The 16562-nt window shown below is 43.5% G+C and overlaps 1 protein-coding gene across 1 annotated transcript in view; it reads right to left on the bottom strand.

The window, feature by feature from the left end:
• The window catches only part of PES1 (pescadillo ribosomal biogenesis factor 1), a 141162-nt gene extending 124915 nt beyond the window's left edge, over nucleotides 1-16247 (bottom strand). The window contains exons 1-2 of the mRNA XM_085635681.1: nucleotides 15870-16247; nucleotides 2490-2569 (exon numbers count right to left, since the gene is read on the bottom strand). Of these exons, the coding sequence (XP_085491807.1) occupies nucleotides 2490-2569; nucleotides 15870-15893 (104 nt within the window). The 5' untranslated portion in view covers nucleotides 15894-16247. The remainder of the gene's footprint in view (nucleotides 1-2489; nucleotides 2570-15869) is intronic.
• Nucleotides 16248-16562: the final 315 nt, after the last annotated feature.

The raw sequence follows: 16562 nt of genomic DNA, 5'->3' as shown, positions 1-16562 counted from the left end.
CCGGGAAACTGCACCACCTGATGTCAGTATACCGAGCACATCATTTCGCATGCACCATCCATCGCATGGCACTTAAACAACAACCTCCACTCCTGCTGCACGCGTTAGGCAAAGGGAGGAACTTCAAAGTCAGGGGAGACCAGAAAGAACATCGCTGGGAGTAAGCAAATTAAAAACAGCCATTGTCGGGTGTTAAGCACTGCAAAGGCACAAACAATAAAAACAACAAGCCTGCGAGTGGTACGCGCGCGCCACAGCGAGACATCTGGTTTCAATTATCGCGCCCGTGTCTGGGCACGATAATTGAAACCACATGGCGGCCATGCGGGTAACCGCAATCAATAGGCCATGGACGGAGCAATGCGCCCGCCTTTGCTCAATTGCGTGCGCTCTGTGTTAAAAAGACACACGCAAAGGCCAATAGCATGGGATAAAACAAAAAGCACACGCACGAGTGCGTGCAAGCGTGTGGTGGATTTCTGAAAGCCCTTACCAAAAGTCTTTGCCAGAACAGCACATGCGCTGTTACAGACTCGACCTAAAAAAGGTACTCCGTCTGAACGTATCCCCGTCTGAATTTTTCATTCAGGTAGGGGATACCCTTTTGTTGTTAGTTCTGATTAAATTAGGGAAAAGTGCATCCCTTGGCACGGTGATTCAAGGTCTCCCCTCCCTCTCTAGGAGCAGGCCTCGGAATGGTCCCTGCTTCAGGTTTATTAACTCCTGCAAACTTTGAAAGTTTAATGCATTTACTAATAGGGTTGGAGTTTCGTCTACCTCAATCACCATTTCTTGTGTCACCTCAACCCCAATGGTCCCACCAAGAATGACCTCCAGTCCTCTACTTAGCCCTACCTGAGCTGGCTCCTCTTCCATGCACAATCAATCAAAAATAACTGTTTAAACATACACTACCTGGTTTCAAAGTCGAGCATCCTGCTGACCTTTGAAACCTGGCTGGCCAACAAAGCAGGCCTAGCCTAATCCTCCATGGCCAGCATTCAAAATCACCACTAAAATCACCCAAGAAAATCATAACGCAATAGCAGTTAATTCAAGAACACCTCGCAGCCCACATACTTTTGAGAATGTGACAAGTGACAGTAAATCACTTCTCGTTCACTGCTCATAAGTGTATTCTCACTCACTGTTCTTAATCACCTACCTTCTACTGCTGATATATGTGTTTTATAGAATACAGCTAAATAAAGCATTCAGGGATGCAGTTTTGGATAACATGGTAAACCAAAACAATACCTGTGCTCCAACTCACCTCAACATCTGGTTGAACTAGCTGATCTAACTCTGCTTGAAAACCCTCACGGAAAACAGAGGCCCTCCACCTATACAAATCTGTCTGTGGACCAACACAATTTGCTGGAGACACCGTAGAGACAATCTCTGTTCCTATAGTACTCAAAGAGGGGACAAAGGGCTTTTGGACAGGTCCAGCATAAAGGCCCCAAGGGAAATCCAGACAAAATAATTATGCTGTTCCTCTGAAGTAAGAGTCAGATAAAGGGAACATAGACCAATCCGACCAGAGTGGTTCAAATTTGGTAATCCATTTCATTAGATTATAATGCCCTCACACACCCAGTAGGGTGTCATGCTTTATCATCAGGCTGCTCCTCGTCGGGTCCGCGGTGCAATACCCGACGGGCTCCCTATAGTAGGGGCACTTTAGCGGAGATCTTTTGCCAACAGCCATTTGGTGACGTGGGAGGGAAGTGAAAGAGTTGGTAAAAGTGATGGTCTTCTGTATTGAGGTGAAAGTGCACGCCGTAAAAGACCCACAGGGATAGTGGCCCTTGACCGGTGGTAACTCCCATAGGGTTCTTTGGACAATTACTATTTTCATCGTAATTACAACCGACCTATATTGAGCTTTATGGGCAACATTTTAGACACATCTAGATGATGATCTTTTGAACTACACGTGGCGCCAGCAAAACATAATTCCGGTTCTTTTTCTTTGGAAGCAAGTGATCACCACCAGGATTAACTCGGCTGAACGGAGCACTCTGCTAAGAAGATAGGGTTGCATATGCATAAGATCCAAAATGATAGGAGCACTCAAAGCATTTATAATCTTAGGTGGAATACTAATGACTTTAAATTGAATACGCTTCTCAATAGACAGCCAGTGGAGCTTCTGAAGGAGCCCAGAGGCAGGACAAAGCTTAAGTAGAAAGAACAGTAATCTGTCTGCTGCACATTTCACCAATGGCAGCCTTTTTAAAATCTATTTGTTGCCACCTGGATACAGAATGTTGCAGTAATCCAGGCGTGAAAAGGGTGGCCCAAAACGTAATCTCATGTTTGTAAAACATCAGGTTTTTTAAATCTGGAAGAACAGAGGTAAAACGTGTTCTCATAGAAGAGTACCAACACCATAATGTGTAACACAACACCGTGTGTCTGTGAAATATGTAAAGAAGGACACAATCACCGTTTACCTGCTGGTAGCGGAGGACAAAGTTACGTACCTGAAGTCAGCCAGACTCAGCTGCAACTTCTTGCGGGCTTTGTTCCTGGTTATGTAGTTGGTGGCTGAGCCTCTTTCATACTGCAGGAAAAAAAAGAAGCAGATATCGAACAATCAGAACAACAACAAGACTGTCTTCTAGGGAAAGTCTTTTAAGAGCAGCAACATTGGTGGAGAAGGGCAGGCTGAAGAAAAGCAGGTGGTAAAAGACTAGTTTAATTCTTAACAATACTAAATCATTGGACAGGAGGATGAAAACAGGAACCAGGTGTATACTACATACAGAAGCCACATGACTAAGGACCACCTCCAGTCCACTTAGCAATTCTCTTCTCTTAACTCATCATCTCCTGTTCAATTTCCTCTCTCTACACCCTATTGTTCCCTTACCATCTTATTGGGTGTATTATCATGGGTTCAGATTGGTTGACATGACTGGGGTTCTGATTATTTCCTAGGACTAGGTTTGCTATTGGAGCTAGGGCTTAGGGTTTGGGATTTGAATGGCCGATAGGGCTAGGGTTCCCTAATGGCCCAGGGTCGCTTGATTACTAGGCCTATTCAACCCTAGGCTCAAGGAGTACAGGTAAAGTACAAAGGGATATGGGTGTTGCCTGTTTGGGCCTAGGGCCAGACACTTTGCATCTCCACCATAGGAATTCAGGTAAGCAACCTCCCACTTAAAAAATCTTTACCAACTAATAACCCTTAAAACCCCACATATTCTACAACACCCCACTCATATACAGCCACGGAGTAACTTTACTACTAACAAATCTCTCCATCATCATCCAACTTTTCCAAACAAAAACAATCACAATACTACACACCCTAGCAAAAACAATTAATTAACCACAACCAAAATAACAGAACCACAATGTCACCTGCCAGGAAGAAACCAAACGTCAAGGGAATGCACGAACGTATGATCGCAAAGCTCCTTAAATCAACCCCCATACACACACGCACACTGCACAAATCACTAGACAACACAGACGTTACAACACCATGACCCATCATAAAAAGCCCCCCCATACACACGTATCTCTAAGTCCACATTTCTCTAACCATACAACCTCCACATCACCTCAAAGCAGTCACGAGCACAATTCACACCCAAACCTGCAACATCAAAACACCCTCCGCATCAACCCCGTATTACAGCCCAGGAAGAATGAAAAACAATACCTAATCTTCAATGCACAATCCATGAACAAAAATCGATTTAACCATCTTTGAACTACTCTCAGAAACACTGGACATCACCTTCATTACAGAAACATTGCTCGGCGCAGATTCTGACCCGACCACATGCCATAAAGTCATCCCTCGTGATTATCACAGAAATTGTATTGCCAAAATTGACGGAGGCCTAGCAGTTATCCATAACAAACACTAAAAATAACAGTTGAAAGTCTCACGATAGTCGGCTGAGAATCCCTGATGTCATCCAACTCTTACCGATTCCTTCCACTTAATATATATAGATCACCACTCAGGAATACCAACTGTAAAGATAGCCTACTTGATATAGTAACCAACATTTATCTGGAACAATTAAACCTATACATTCTAGAAGACCTCAACATATGGTTTGACAATACAAATCTAACAACAACCACAGCTATCAGGTATAACTCGGAATCCTTCAAACTACAAGAAATCGTTTCTGGCCCAACTCACTGCACGGGACACATGCTAGATGTCATATGCACCCCTAGGACTTGCCACAGTTACAGTAAACTCCCCCATAAGCTGGAGCCCTCAAGAGCTACACACCTACCAATAACACTTTGAAGACAAAACCCAACAAATGCTCGTACAGACAATGGAAAAAAATAGACATTCAGCACTTTATCCAAAAAATCCCGAATAAACATGTAGCTGCAACGTATACCCCCCTTCTACAACTGGACCTCCGCTGCCAACAAAAACCACATCCAGAGTTGACCACAAAAATAAAACAACATGGGTTACTGACAACTTTAAAAGTATTAAAGCAGCTCAACATACATGCAAATGGATAGAATCAGGAGATAAAACAGACAAAACAATCCTACAGCACTGTAACAGAGCCTATAAAAGCCATCAGAACCACAAAAAGACACCACTATTCCATGGCTGTAGCAGACTGCCCTTCCTATGAACTCCTGGAATTTTGTTAGAATTTTATGAATCCAGAGTGCCCAAACACAGAAACAACAAAACGCATGAGATTTCTGTGACAAAATCTCTAACTGATCTAAAAAATTACAAGATTAAAAAGTTACCTGAACAAACACAAACACCACAGTAAGTGACCTAGTCACCAAAGAAAGACAAAAATAACCATCCATCAATGCATACCTTCGAAACCCTGACACAAAAAGATTTCCTCGCTATTATCATTGCAACCAGACCATCAGGATCACCATCAGACCCAGCACCGCCAAGAACCTTTAAAGATGTCCTTCGCTTAGCCTGTGCAGAAAAGATATCCAGATGCCTACTCAACAAGTCCGTGGAACAAGGTTCATTCCCACCTGACCTCAAAATCTCTTACACAAGACCTGTACTCAAAAAGAAAAACATTGACCCATCGGATTCAGCAAATGACAGGCCCATGTCAAATGGACCACTTTTAGGAAAACATTTTGAAAGAGCAATGTTTACTTAACTATCTAATTTTACCAAACATTATAGCATACGGTTAGCGCAACAGTTCGGTATCAATCCAGGCAGAGGCACAGAACCAGCCACTATATCCATCTGGGGTGATCTAAAACTCAAAGTGAACAAAGATGGAGCAGCTTACGGATTACTTTTGGATTTATCGGCTGTAACTGACACTGTCCACCACTATACTTGTGGGGAGCTTACACAGCAGCAGGAGACACCTTTTAGTGGAAGTGGCAGCCCTGGAAGAGAGAGCCATGGGTGAAAGGAAGCAGGCCCTTGAAGAAAGAAGAACTAAACTGAGCAGGAGGCCTAAAGAGAATGGGGGCAGCAATAGAGACACTAAAGTATTTTACAGGGGTGCCCAAGTCAGATTTCCCAGAGGAATTGTCTCTAGCTATGCACCAGGGAATGATACAGACATGTGGCTAGCCTCATGAGGAAAGTGGGTACACAACACTGGGGATAACTACTATGGGAGTTAGTACCAGTAGTTGGTAGGGATAGACTGCTGCACTTGAGGATGAGGTAGCAGAATCCTACCCATACATGAAGGCAGCACTTGTCAGGTTGTTTGGTCTCACTACTGAAGAGTACAGACAAGCTTAGGACAACACAAAAGGGGGCAACACAGACATGGGTGGACTTAGTAGAAGCATCAGTTAAGGCACTGGATGGTTGGATAAAAGGTAACAAGGTAGGTACCTATGAAGGGCTCTATAATTTGTTGGTCAACAAGAACATATTTACAAATTCCCCCCCCCAGAAACATTACACCAACATCTAATAGACTGAATGCTAACTGGCTCCAGAGGGCTGAGGAAGATAGCTGGTGAGTGTGTTAAGACAAGAGGACCCAAAGAAGACCCATGGGGGTGTCCCGTGAAGGAGGGAGGGGGGTAGGTCCACAGAAGGGAAAAGAGGAAGGAGTAAACCAACCAAAAAGGTTCCCTCAGAAACCAAAAACCCCAAGGAGGGGGCCAAGATCCAGCTCACCTCTAGCAAGCAGAGTAGTGGGGACCCAGGGCTAAACAAACTCTTAGACAAGCGGTTGTGTTTTTACTGCCAGCAGCCAGGACACCACCAAGGGGATGCAGCATGCCCCAAGAAGGTGGTTTGTAATATGGTGGCTAGTTTACCCTTTGAAGAAGATACCTCAGATGAGAAGGTCCTAGTAGCTTTCAATTGAGAAAGGGGTCCAGATGGTAAGCTGGTGATCGGGGAGGGTAGAAATGGGCACTTCCACCACCTCAAGGGGAATGGGAACCCAACCACTGCTCTGAGACACACAGGTGCCAGTCACACCATAGTGGTGGACAGGTTACAGTCCCCAGACCAGTATTTGCCAAGAGAAGTAATGAGAGTCAGAGTAACCCAGGGGAGGTCACAAACCACCCAGTGGCCTTGGTGTCCCTAGAGGTAGAGGGTACCCTTAGCTGCAATAGGATGGTAGACAGTCCTGACCTCCCCTAGATTGTCTCCTCGTCAATTACATCATCCTTCCAACCACATACCTTACATGGTGTAGTATGCTACTCATGTATGCAAGCACTTCAGGGCCCCACATAAGGGTAGCAAACGCTAATTAAATGCTACAATAAGATTACCATTGTCTCCTACTCACTTCAGTACCCTTTAACATACTGTTCCTCACTTCTTGCAATCTGCCACTGCCCATTATTTTTTCCTGTCTTCTTGCAGCCTCCTCCCACCTTGACAACCTCTTTTCCTGCCATTCAAAACCACAAACCTGTCATCTTCTCCTTGCTTCATCAGCTCCTCTTTAGCTGCTTCCCCTGCCACCTCCAAGCAACACTTCCTCTCCCATTCTCCTGTCCCCTACAGTTGCCTTCTCAAAGTGCCCTTTACATTCATCGTATTATCCCCACTCCTATGATTTTTTTCGATGCCTTTTCAGTCCACTTAACTGTCAATGTATCTCCATCTCAACAGTTATGCATTCTTTTTTTTCCCCACTGTTCTCTTTGGTGAATTTTTCTCTTCATGCACACTCCAGTTCTGCTTACCTTCCTCTTCTGTTTTCCCTCACCCTACCCCACGCTCTTCTCCATGCCACTGGCACCACAGACCTCCATTTCCTCAATCCCACTTACTTCCAAGGCCAAAAAGGGCTGCCAGTGTAGAAAAGCAGAACTCTTAACTATTTATTTGTAAGAGGTTCATCAAGTGTGGCGTGTTGCCTTTTGATTATTTCAAAGTGATGGTTTATTAAAGAAAAAAAAACTTAGGAAGTTTTTCTGAGAACAGGGCGGGACATGTCACCTATTTGAATGCAAAGAGCCATGGTTATTTCATCAAAACTCAATACACAAAACATCTAAAACAGGCAATATTTTTACATTAAATGTCTGTACACGGATCCATGTATGATACGTACGCATTGGCATGAGGCAAATAAGTGAAACAAAATATGTTCCTTTTTTTTTTTTTTTTTTATTTCAAAAGTTTTTATTGGTTGTTACAGCATAGACATATAGAAAGCAAGTCCAGTAGTGCAATATGAGTCATAGGGTTAAGAATCAAAATTACTGTACGCTACAGTACATCATAGTAAATGACATTACAAGAGTACAACAGTAGAGTACGTAGAACATACTCACGACAATTCAGTAACAGACATTGTATTACAACAGTATTTTACTCATTCATTAAAGACAAGTATTTATGGTGGCTAGGAGTGCAATGAAGGCAGTCGGGCAGCCTGTATTGGTGAGTCGTGGGCGGTGTATGGGCCCATCTAAGGTGGCTTACGTGTCGTGAAGTAGTTATCAAGAGTCGACCATAGTTTTCTCGTGGCAGGTCGCCACGGTGTCTGACGGAGTGTAATATTGTCTGCTCCACGTAAACTAATTATCCAATTCAACCACCCTGCGTAGTTAGCCTTGCTGGTATCTTTCCAGTTGCTGAGGACTGTCTTAACTGCAGCCGAGAGGAGGAGGTCAAGTAATGCCTTATCATCTGCATCCAGGGATGGGTTCTGGGTGAAACCGAAAACTAGGTAGGGGAGCTCTTTCACCGGTGAGATATGGAATAGCTTTGAAATCAAGTCGAATATATTCTCCCAGAACTGCGCCACGCAGTCGCAATCTAGGATGATGTGTGATAAGTCACCCTCCGCGCGTTTGCAGTTCCAGCAAAAGGCATCTTGGGAGAGGTTGTGTGCGAATAAACGTGCAGGGGTCCAGAAGGCTTTGTGCAAGAGCCAGTATTTTGTCTGTGACAGTGTGGGGCTGATTTTGTGTCGCGTGCAGGATATCCATGCATTGGTCCAATCCGAGTCTGTGATTGGCCTGGATGAGAGGTTATTCCAGAATTGTGTGATTGGGGCAGTGAGGCCCGATTGTTGGGGACGGCTGAGTTTATAGAGAAAGGAAACCTGGTGACCTAGTCTGTTTAGTCTGGCAAAGTATGGTGGGAGTGAGGGCGGCGTCGGGGAGAGTTTGAGTTTGGATAAGGCCGTTTTTACATTGAGGAAGTTATAAAATTCAATTGGTGCGAGATCATATTTGATTTGTAGGTCTCTGAAGGGAATAGGGTATTCCCCCGTGTACAGCTGGTGTGGGAACAGTATGCCTTTTTCGATCCATGCCTCGTTGTGCATGGGCTTACCCTTGTACAAAATGGTACGGTTGTCCCAGAGGGATTCCCATCTTGAGCCTCTGATGCTGAATTCTAGGATTCTATCAAACTTTAGGAGAGCAGATTTTGTGTTATGAAATATCGATTTAGAATGGGTCAGCTGGTTCTGGTTGGATGAGAGGGCCGCGCTAGGGGAGATACCATTAAGAATTTCCTCCTCAATTTCGAGCCAAACTGGGGTGTAGTCAGGTGAGGAAGCGAGCCAGTAGGCTCCTTGTTTGGCTAGGAAAGCGGTCTCGTACCTCTTAAAGTCTGGCAAATTAACCCCTCCCGCGGATTTGTCTAAGCGAAGCTTTTTTATGCTGATTCTTGCTCTTTTCCCTTTCCAAAGGAAATTAGAGATGGCCATGTCTAATTTGTGATAGAAGTCTGGTGTGAGGGTTAGTGGGAGCATAGATAAGAGGTAATTAACCAGAGGCGCAATCATCATCTTGATGGTTTCCACCCTACCCCACCAAGTGATGAAACGGGGGGACCATCCCTCTAGTTGCGTTTTGATTTTATTTAAAGTGATTTTTTCATTTCGATGGAGGGTCTCCATGAGGGAGTCACCAAATTCGATACCTAGGTACTTCACAAACTCTGGTTGCCAACATAGCCCTGAGACTCCCAGCACCTCTTTGGTGGTTAAAATATTGAGTGGTTTGACCTCGGATTTATCTCGGTTAAGTTTGTATCCAGAATGGGAAGAGTAACTGTCTATGGTGGACATTAGTGCAGAGATTGAAGATTCTGGTGATTCCGTTATAATCAGTATATCGTCCGCATAGGCGGCGAGTTTGACGCACTTATCCCCGAACTCCACCCCTTTGATGTTATCATTTCTTTTTATATGTGCAATTAGGGGCTCCATTGCCAAGAGGAAAAGTGAAGGGGAGAGGGGGCATCCCTGTCTAGTCCCTTGTTCTAAGGAAAAGGCGTCCGACAAAGAACCATTTATAGCAATGCGTGCGGAAGGTGACCGGTATAGGGCCATAACCAAATCAGTGAAAGTTTCTCCCAGATTAAAGGTGGACATGCAGCTCTTGAGAAAAGACCAGGAGACTCTGTCAAACGCCTTCTCTGCGTCGAGGGTGATGGCTACGGCCGGGGCTGCGAGCAGTTTGGCTTTTTCAATGACGTGACAGAGGATCCTCGTATTATCGTTAGACATACGTTGCTTCATGAAGCCTACTTGTGATGTGCTGATTAGCTTTGGGAGTTGTAGATTTAGACGTGTGGCGAGGATTTTAGCATAAATTTTGCAATCTAAGTTAATTAGGGAGATTGGTCTGTAATTTTTGGTTAGCAGGGGGTCTTTACCATCTTTAGGTATGACTATGATGGTAGCTTCACTCATGGAATTGGTAATACGTTTTGTTACACTAAAGGATTGGAATAATTTTAGGAGAGTTGGGCTCAGGGAGTTTGTGAGTTCTTTATAGAAGCTGGCTGAGAACCCATCAGGACCCGGTGCTTTCTTACTTTTAAGCGTCTTAATGGACGCTGATATTTCCTGAAGGGTAATCGGAGAGTTCAGTGAGTCCTTATCCGAACCGTTTAGTTTAGGAAGACCCAATGAGGTTAGGTACCTGTCACAATTTTCCGAGTCAAAGTCTAGGTTGTTTTTGTACAAGTCTTGGTAAAATGATTTGAACGTATTAAGAATGAGATTCTGCTTTGTTTGGATGACATTGTCGCTATCTTTTACTGAGGCAATGTTGAATTGCTTATGTTTATGTTTTAGATATGATGCTAAGATCTTCCCAGCTTTGTTGCCCTCACAAGTTCTTAGAGCCTTAAACTTATTAATCCAGACCCCTGCCCTTCTGCTGAGTATCGAGTTGTATTCATATTTGAGTTGGGTGAGGTCATTTAAAATGTTCGAGTTTTGGAGATCTGCTATATGGGCGGTTTCCAGCTTTTTGATGTTGTCTTCCAGAGTGGATAGGTCTTTGTTTAGTTTTTTGTTAGTATGGGCTCGGATGCCTATTATTACTCCTCTCAAAGTGGCTTTGAGTGCCTCCCAAACACTCGCTATGTCTGAGTCGGGGGTGTCATTATGTTTGAGGTAATCAAGGATGGCCTCCTCGATTTTTCGTTTGTTTTCTGGCTCAGAGAATATTTCGTCATTGAATCTCCATCTTTTAGGGGGGAGAATGGAACTAGAGCCCACTAATTTGGTCTGAATGCTGGAGTGGTCGGAAATCAGTTTAGGGGCAATACTGGTTTCGTCGATGAGGTGGGTGAAGGGGCTATTAATGAGGATATAATCTATCCTCGAGTAGGAATTATGAGGATGCGAGTTGAAAGTGTAATCACGGCCATCAGGGTGTTGGAGTCTCCATGAGTCGTGTAAGTTGAATCTGGAACATAGGCGTTGTAAACTAGTATGTGAGCGTGTGGGGTGGTAGGCGCAATTCGACTGTCGATCGGTAATTGGGTCAAGTGGCAGGTTGAAATCGCCTCCCACAATTAGTAGTTCTCCCTGGGGAATACAATCTAGGGTCGGGGCTAGTGAATCCCAAAACTCCGGATCGTCAGTATTGGGGCCATATATATTTAAGACATGGATCTGATCTTCGTTTCTCAGAAGGTGTGTCAAGATGAAACGGCCGTTATCATCGTGAGTGTGTGAAACTACGGAGATGTTGGATTTCTTAGCTATAAGTGTGAGAACCCCCCTTTTTTTGCCAACTGCTGGGGAGTTCCTTTTTGATGGTACTTTTATTTAAAGTGCTCTACTGCATTATGTGAGATTGAGCTTCGTGAAAGATATTTTACACTTGGCAGAGGTACTGTCAGTAACTGGTTGAAATGCTAATTTATTAAAAGCTACCAGACATGTCACTTTCTTGCGCTGCAGCTTACAACAACATTCTGTATAAAAATTTCACTCAAAGCTTCTTTACTTTTGCAATACATATTAGTAACCCAACATGAGCTGAATACTTCAGAAACAAAACAAAAAAAAACAGTTCTACAACTATTTAGAAAAACTTTAAATGGGGACAGTTCTCCGCAGTACAATGTTCACAAAATGAGATAACATGTACATTTTGATGAGTTTGTGCTAGCTGCACAGATCAGGACAGATTCTAAGTCCCAGTGAACCAACTCTTTCATTCTTTAGAAGCCAATAGCACCAAACAATTTTAAATGAGTACGACATGCTTAAATCGGCAAGTATCGTACAGTAGCAGAAAGTGCTTCATAAGAAATAATCAGTCATCATTGGATAAGTAGTTACAAGCTGCACTGAAGATATAAACATTATCAATAACTATATTTTGACAATACATCCTTTCAACACATTTTCAGTAAAGCAAACAGTTCAGGAATTCATAAAATAAAACAGCAAGTTTTCAAAGAGACCAAAAAAGCATCAATACTGGTCACCACATCCAAAAAACACATGCCAACTAAAACCAATGTAGATAAGTAAGGCATTGCATTAGGTTCCACAATTAAGCTTTGAAATATGCCGAGACAAAGATAAAAATAAAATACAATACTTCAAAAAATGGGTACATGTACACTTGCAAATTAAGGTACATAAATGTTTCCATTCGTTAGCCATAACCAGAGTTATTAAAAATTTGACAATCTCACAAATACAAAAAATATTATTCGCTATAGGACTGACCATGTGAGAGTGCTGTATGCATTTACTGTGTGGGGTATACAACGTTAAGCAATCTGAACTCCTTTTGATTGCTATGAAAGGGCTGGGTTCTGGAGCAGCTAGATGCTCTCAGAATTGTTTGGCTTCTATTTAGATCCGCAAGGCCACTTGCTGCAATTCATTTATTAGTGTGGCCAGTGTATACCATTGTACCCTACAATAACCAAACCAAGCCTATTAACTTATCCTTCTCCAGCTCTTCTAACCTAATTTTCTTCTCATCTGCCTTTAACCTTCCCTAGGTTGTACATTCTGCCAGCCTATATACCATCACAGTATGTTCATTCTATACTTCTTTACTTTTACTGTCTGTCCATCCAGCATGCATTTGCCTTTCCCCTCAACTCATGGTCCCCTCCTACTTCTTTCTTGTATGCCCATTAAGCACTCCTTTACCTTCCTCATCTACCACTCCAGCATTCTCTACCTTCCTTGCTTGACCATCCAGACCTCGTTTCTCTTTTACAGCCCCATCCACAAACCCTTTACTTCGCTCTTCTAATCCTCCAGAATTCCTTCACTTTCCTCTTCTGCCCTTTCATTGTGGAGGGGCAGAAGAGGAATTTATTCCTTCCTTTTCATTTCCTTCACAAATTCTTTATCTTTCGTTGGTGCCCACACCCAGTTGGTCCAGCTTTCCTGTCACCGACAGCCCCTGACATTTCTCTCTTGCCTTTCCCTTTTCCTGGTCCCACTACTTATTACCACCTCCTTCTCCTGCTTCGCAGTTCCACTCTATATTCCTCTTTGCATGCTTCATAGTCCTTTTACCATCTTCTGCTTCCCAACCACCCAGTTACCTACCTATTCTCCTACATGTCGGTCCTTTTTAGGTCTCGCCTGAGCCAGCGCATGTGCGGCTCTGGCGAGACTTTTAGTAAGTGGGCTATAAAAATCCGACCACACGTTTTTGCTTGTGGCCTAAAGCTTGCGGTTACGCACGCTGTAACGCGCACAGGCACGATCTGGCTTTCCTCCCTCGTCAAGGCTCATTAAGCGCATCGCTCGTGGGCACCCTTACAGCGCGCGATTGCGATCACTTTTACGGTCGCACGGCCAATGCTTGTTCTTTTCGTCTCCAATGCTTGTTCTTTTCGTATCTTGGGGCCTCCAAATTCTTTACTATGACACAAATTTAAGACTTGTTTGAGAACTAGCCGGAGCTGTTTCTTCAGGAAGAGTTAGCTTTGTCACCGAAAGTGTCTAGTGCAAACAAACTTTCTCTGTTGCTGCTTACAATGGCCGCTGTCAGCTCACTGCGCCCAGAGTTACAGTCAACAAGCCGCCTCCGTGTCCAAAGGGTTTTCTCCTGGCAGATGTGCTCTGTAGACAGTACCAAGACGTCATCTTTTTGGATCTAGGTTTCTTTACTTTGTTAAAGCATTACTCTGCATTTTGTTTGTGGGCATGCTGCGTGTAGCCCCCTGGCCGTAGCCGAAATGCAGATGACTTCAATAAATATAGAGGCCTCAACTGTAGGGTTGGCAGCTCCTCCCAGCCCTCTCTTATGCACAGGAATTCATGGGTTGTAATCAAAGCAGCATTGCTCGGGGCCCAGAGTAATCACAGAACACTGACAACTGTTCACTGCTCTGTGTGCCATGGTGCACCCAGCTGGGCACAAAGTATAAAATAATATGAAGACCATGCACGCGCTAGGAAGCATGCACGCTTGTGTGTATACGTGTAATCCTCAGAGGCCTGCAGCTTTCACTTTCTTGCCGGCTCTTCGTGTAGTCTTTGCTTCGATGCAGATATGCGTGCGCATATTTCTAACCCTCTCCTCCATAGCTTTCAAGTCCTCTCCCATACTGCTTGGTTTCGCATGCAAATATTGCCTTCTCCCTGTACAGAGGGAGTCTTTTTAAGCACTCGAGCTGCAATTCAGGGCAGCACAGAACAGTGATGTGCTTCGTAGTGTTCATCGGAAATCTGTCACAGTGAGACAGCATTCATTGGCTGGGAAGCACTGTGACGTCACCTTTTACTACAGTGATAGCCGGAGCTTATGAAACTCAGCGAAGGGGTTTGCTGCATGTTTCTGAAGGCTTTCTCCTCATTGGTCCTAACCTTTGTCATAACGGACACTTCGGCCTCAAGATTCTCAAAAGGCTTCCCTCACAACCAAACAGCACATGCCTACAAGAATGTGGCAGTAATGTTATACATACATGGGCAGAAGGCTATAACGGTGTCCCTTACCTAAATGTGGTATCAAGTAGAACATTCGCACTCTTTAGTGACCAAAGCTGTCTCTTTATTAACTTACAGATCTACTCTGTTTTTTAATTCCTAATTTTGCTTTCATTTAATATTTTTAATTTATGGTTACTTAAAAATCTCATTAATATTGTAACAAAATGGTCCCCAAGGCTTAATTTCAACAAGCATTGGCTTAGCCAATAGGTCTCGCCTTTGGGACCTTACAAGTGTTTAGTTATCCAGCACAATATCCTGGGTGCAACAACATCAACTGTTGCATGGCTAAACACTTATAAGGTCCCAAAGGCGAGACTTATTGGCTATGCCAATGCTTGAAATATTTTCTAATTGCATGACACTAATTTTTAACGCCACTTTGCTCGTTTGCACCCATAGGTATGGAAAACCCAAGTGTTATCAAGCATATACTTATTATCTGGGAATATTACAAGCACAGCCTTTCTTCCACTGCTTTTATAACTAATTGAGGCGTTTCACCGTAACCTATATTTCTGGATGCAGTTTTATTTTTATTTTATTGGTCCACTCTCTTCCTTTACTGTTAGCGTTTTTGCAGTCATCTGTGGCGAAACACGTGTTGGTTGCTTGGTCATTGCTTATTATAACTTTATTCAGATTCCCACTTGGGACACTGTTACTGCAACCTTGTCGTCACAGAAGACGCGTACAAATAACGGATAAATATTACTGCCTTGACACAAAGAGTGTACTACTTGTTGCTCCTGTTCATACTTAGTTAATTAACCAGGTAATCCTTTTGCTCGCACCCGTCAGCCCTATTTTACTTCTTCTTCGTCTCCTGCCCATGTTTATCCCACTTGCTTTCATTTTTCCGCGTGCCTACTTGTCCATATTTGATTTCACTAATTTCTCGAGTGCCTACTTGTCTCTATTGCACACTTCCAGTGCTCTCAAACCCACTTTCTTTCATCTACCTCCGTTACTCCAACCCCTTTGACTTTCGCCTTCTGTGCCCCCTTAATTACCTTTCTGACTTTCTTACCTTTCTCTTCTCCTGGCCCCCCGTGTTTTCCTTTCTCCTTCTGTGCCCCCTTAATTACCTTTCTATAACGCCATAGAGACTTTCTTACCTTTCTCTTCTCCTGGCCCCCCGTGTTTTCCTTTCTCCTTCTGTGCCCCCTTAATTACCTTTCTATAACGCCATAGAGACTTTCTTACCTTTCTCTTCTCCTGGCCCCCCATGTTTTCCTTCTGGAGAGTCTGCTTGACTCTGGATTAGGTCCGTCTCTTCTCACGTGTAGAAGAAAGGTCCCCGAAACTTAGCTGCCCAATTCAACGCCTGTCGCAAGCGACTAAACCAAAGAAACCAACGAAGGACTGGCGGCAGCAGTTTCATACATGCTTGCGTACTCGCAGACGGAAGCCCAATATAAATCATTGCCATCCATCTTTTTACAACTAACAAATTCTCAGTCAGTTTATATATATGTGGTAGCCAAAATGCAATGATTATCTTGCCCAAAGTGGAGCGAAGAGAGCGTAATCAGAAATCAATGCGGCGGCCATCTTGGTCAGGAATATTGTGGTATAAGCAGCAATCACATCAGCAACTATTGCAGCTTTTAAATTTTTTTTATAAAGTTTAAGACGATGTAATTTGGTAATAGCAGCAAACGACACTGGATTTAATATCGATATGGTTAAAAAATGTACGTTGTTAGTTTTTAGAAGAGCTACCGGTAGTACTAAAGTGTTTAAAATGTTGACGAAAATAATTCATCATGCGAAATTCGAGTCTACAAATTGTAAAGTTGCTGATGCACTGTATGGTTGCAGGTGCCCCCCAATGATGTGCAGGAGACTAGACAGATATGTATATATGCCTTTATTTATGGTTAGGCTTCTCACCAC

Source organism: Triturus cristatus, chromosome 11 (assembly GCF_964204655.1).
Source record: "Triturus cristatus chromosome 11, aTriCri1.1, whole genome shotgun sequence".
NCBI lineage: Eukaryota > Metazoa > Chordata > Amphibia > Caudata > Salamandridae > Triturus > Triturus cristatus.
Note: the sequence above shows the minus strand (reverse complement) of the source record. Positions and strands in the feature narration are given on the sequence as shown.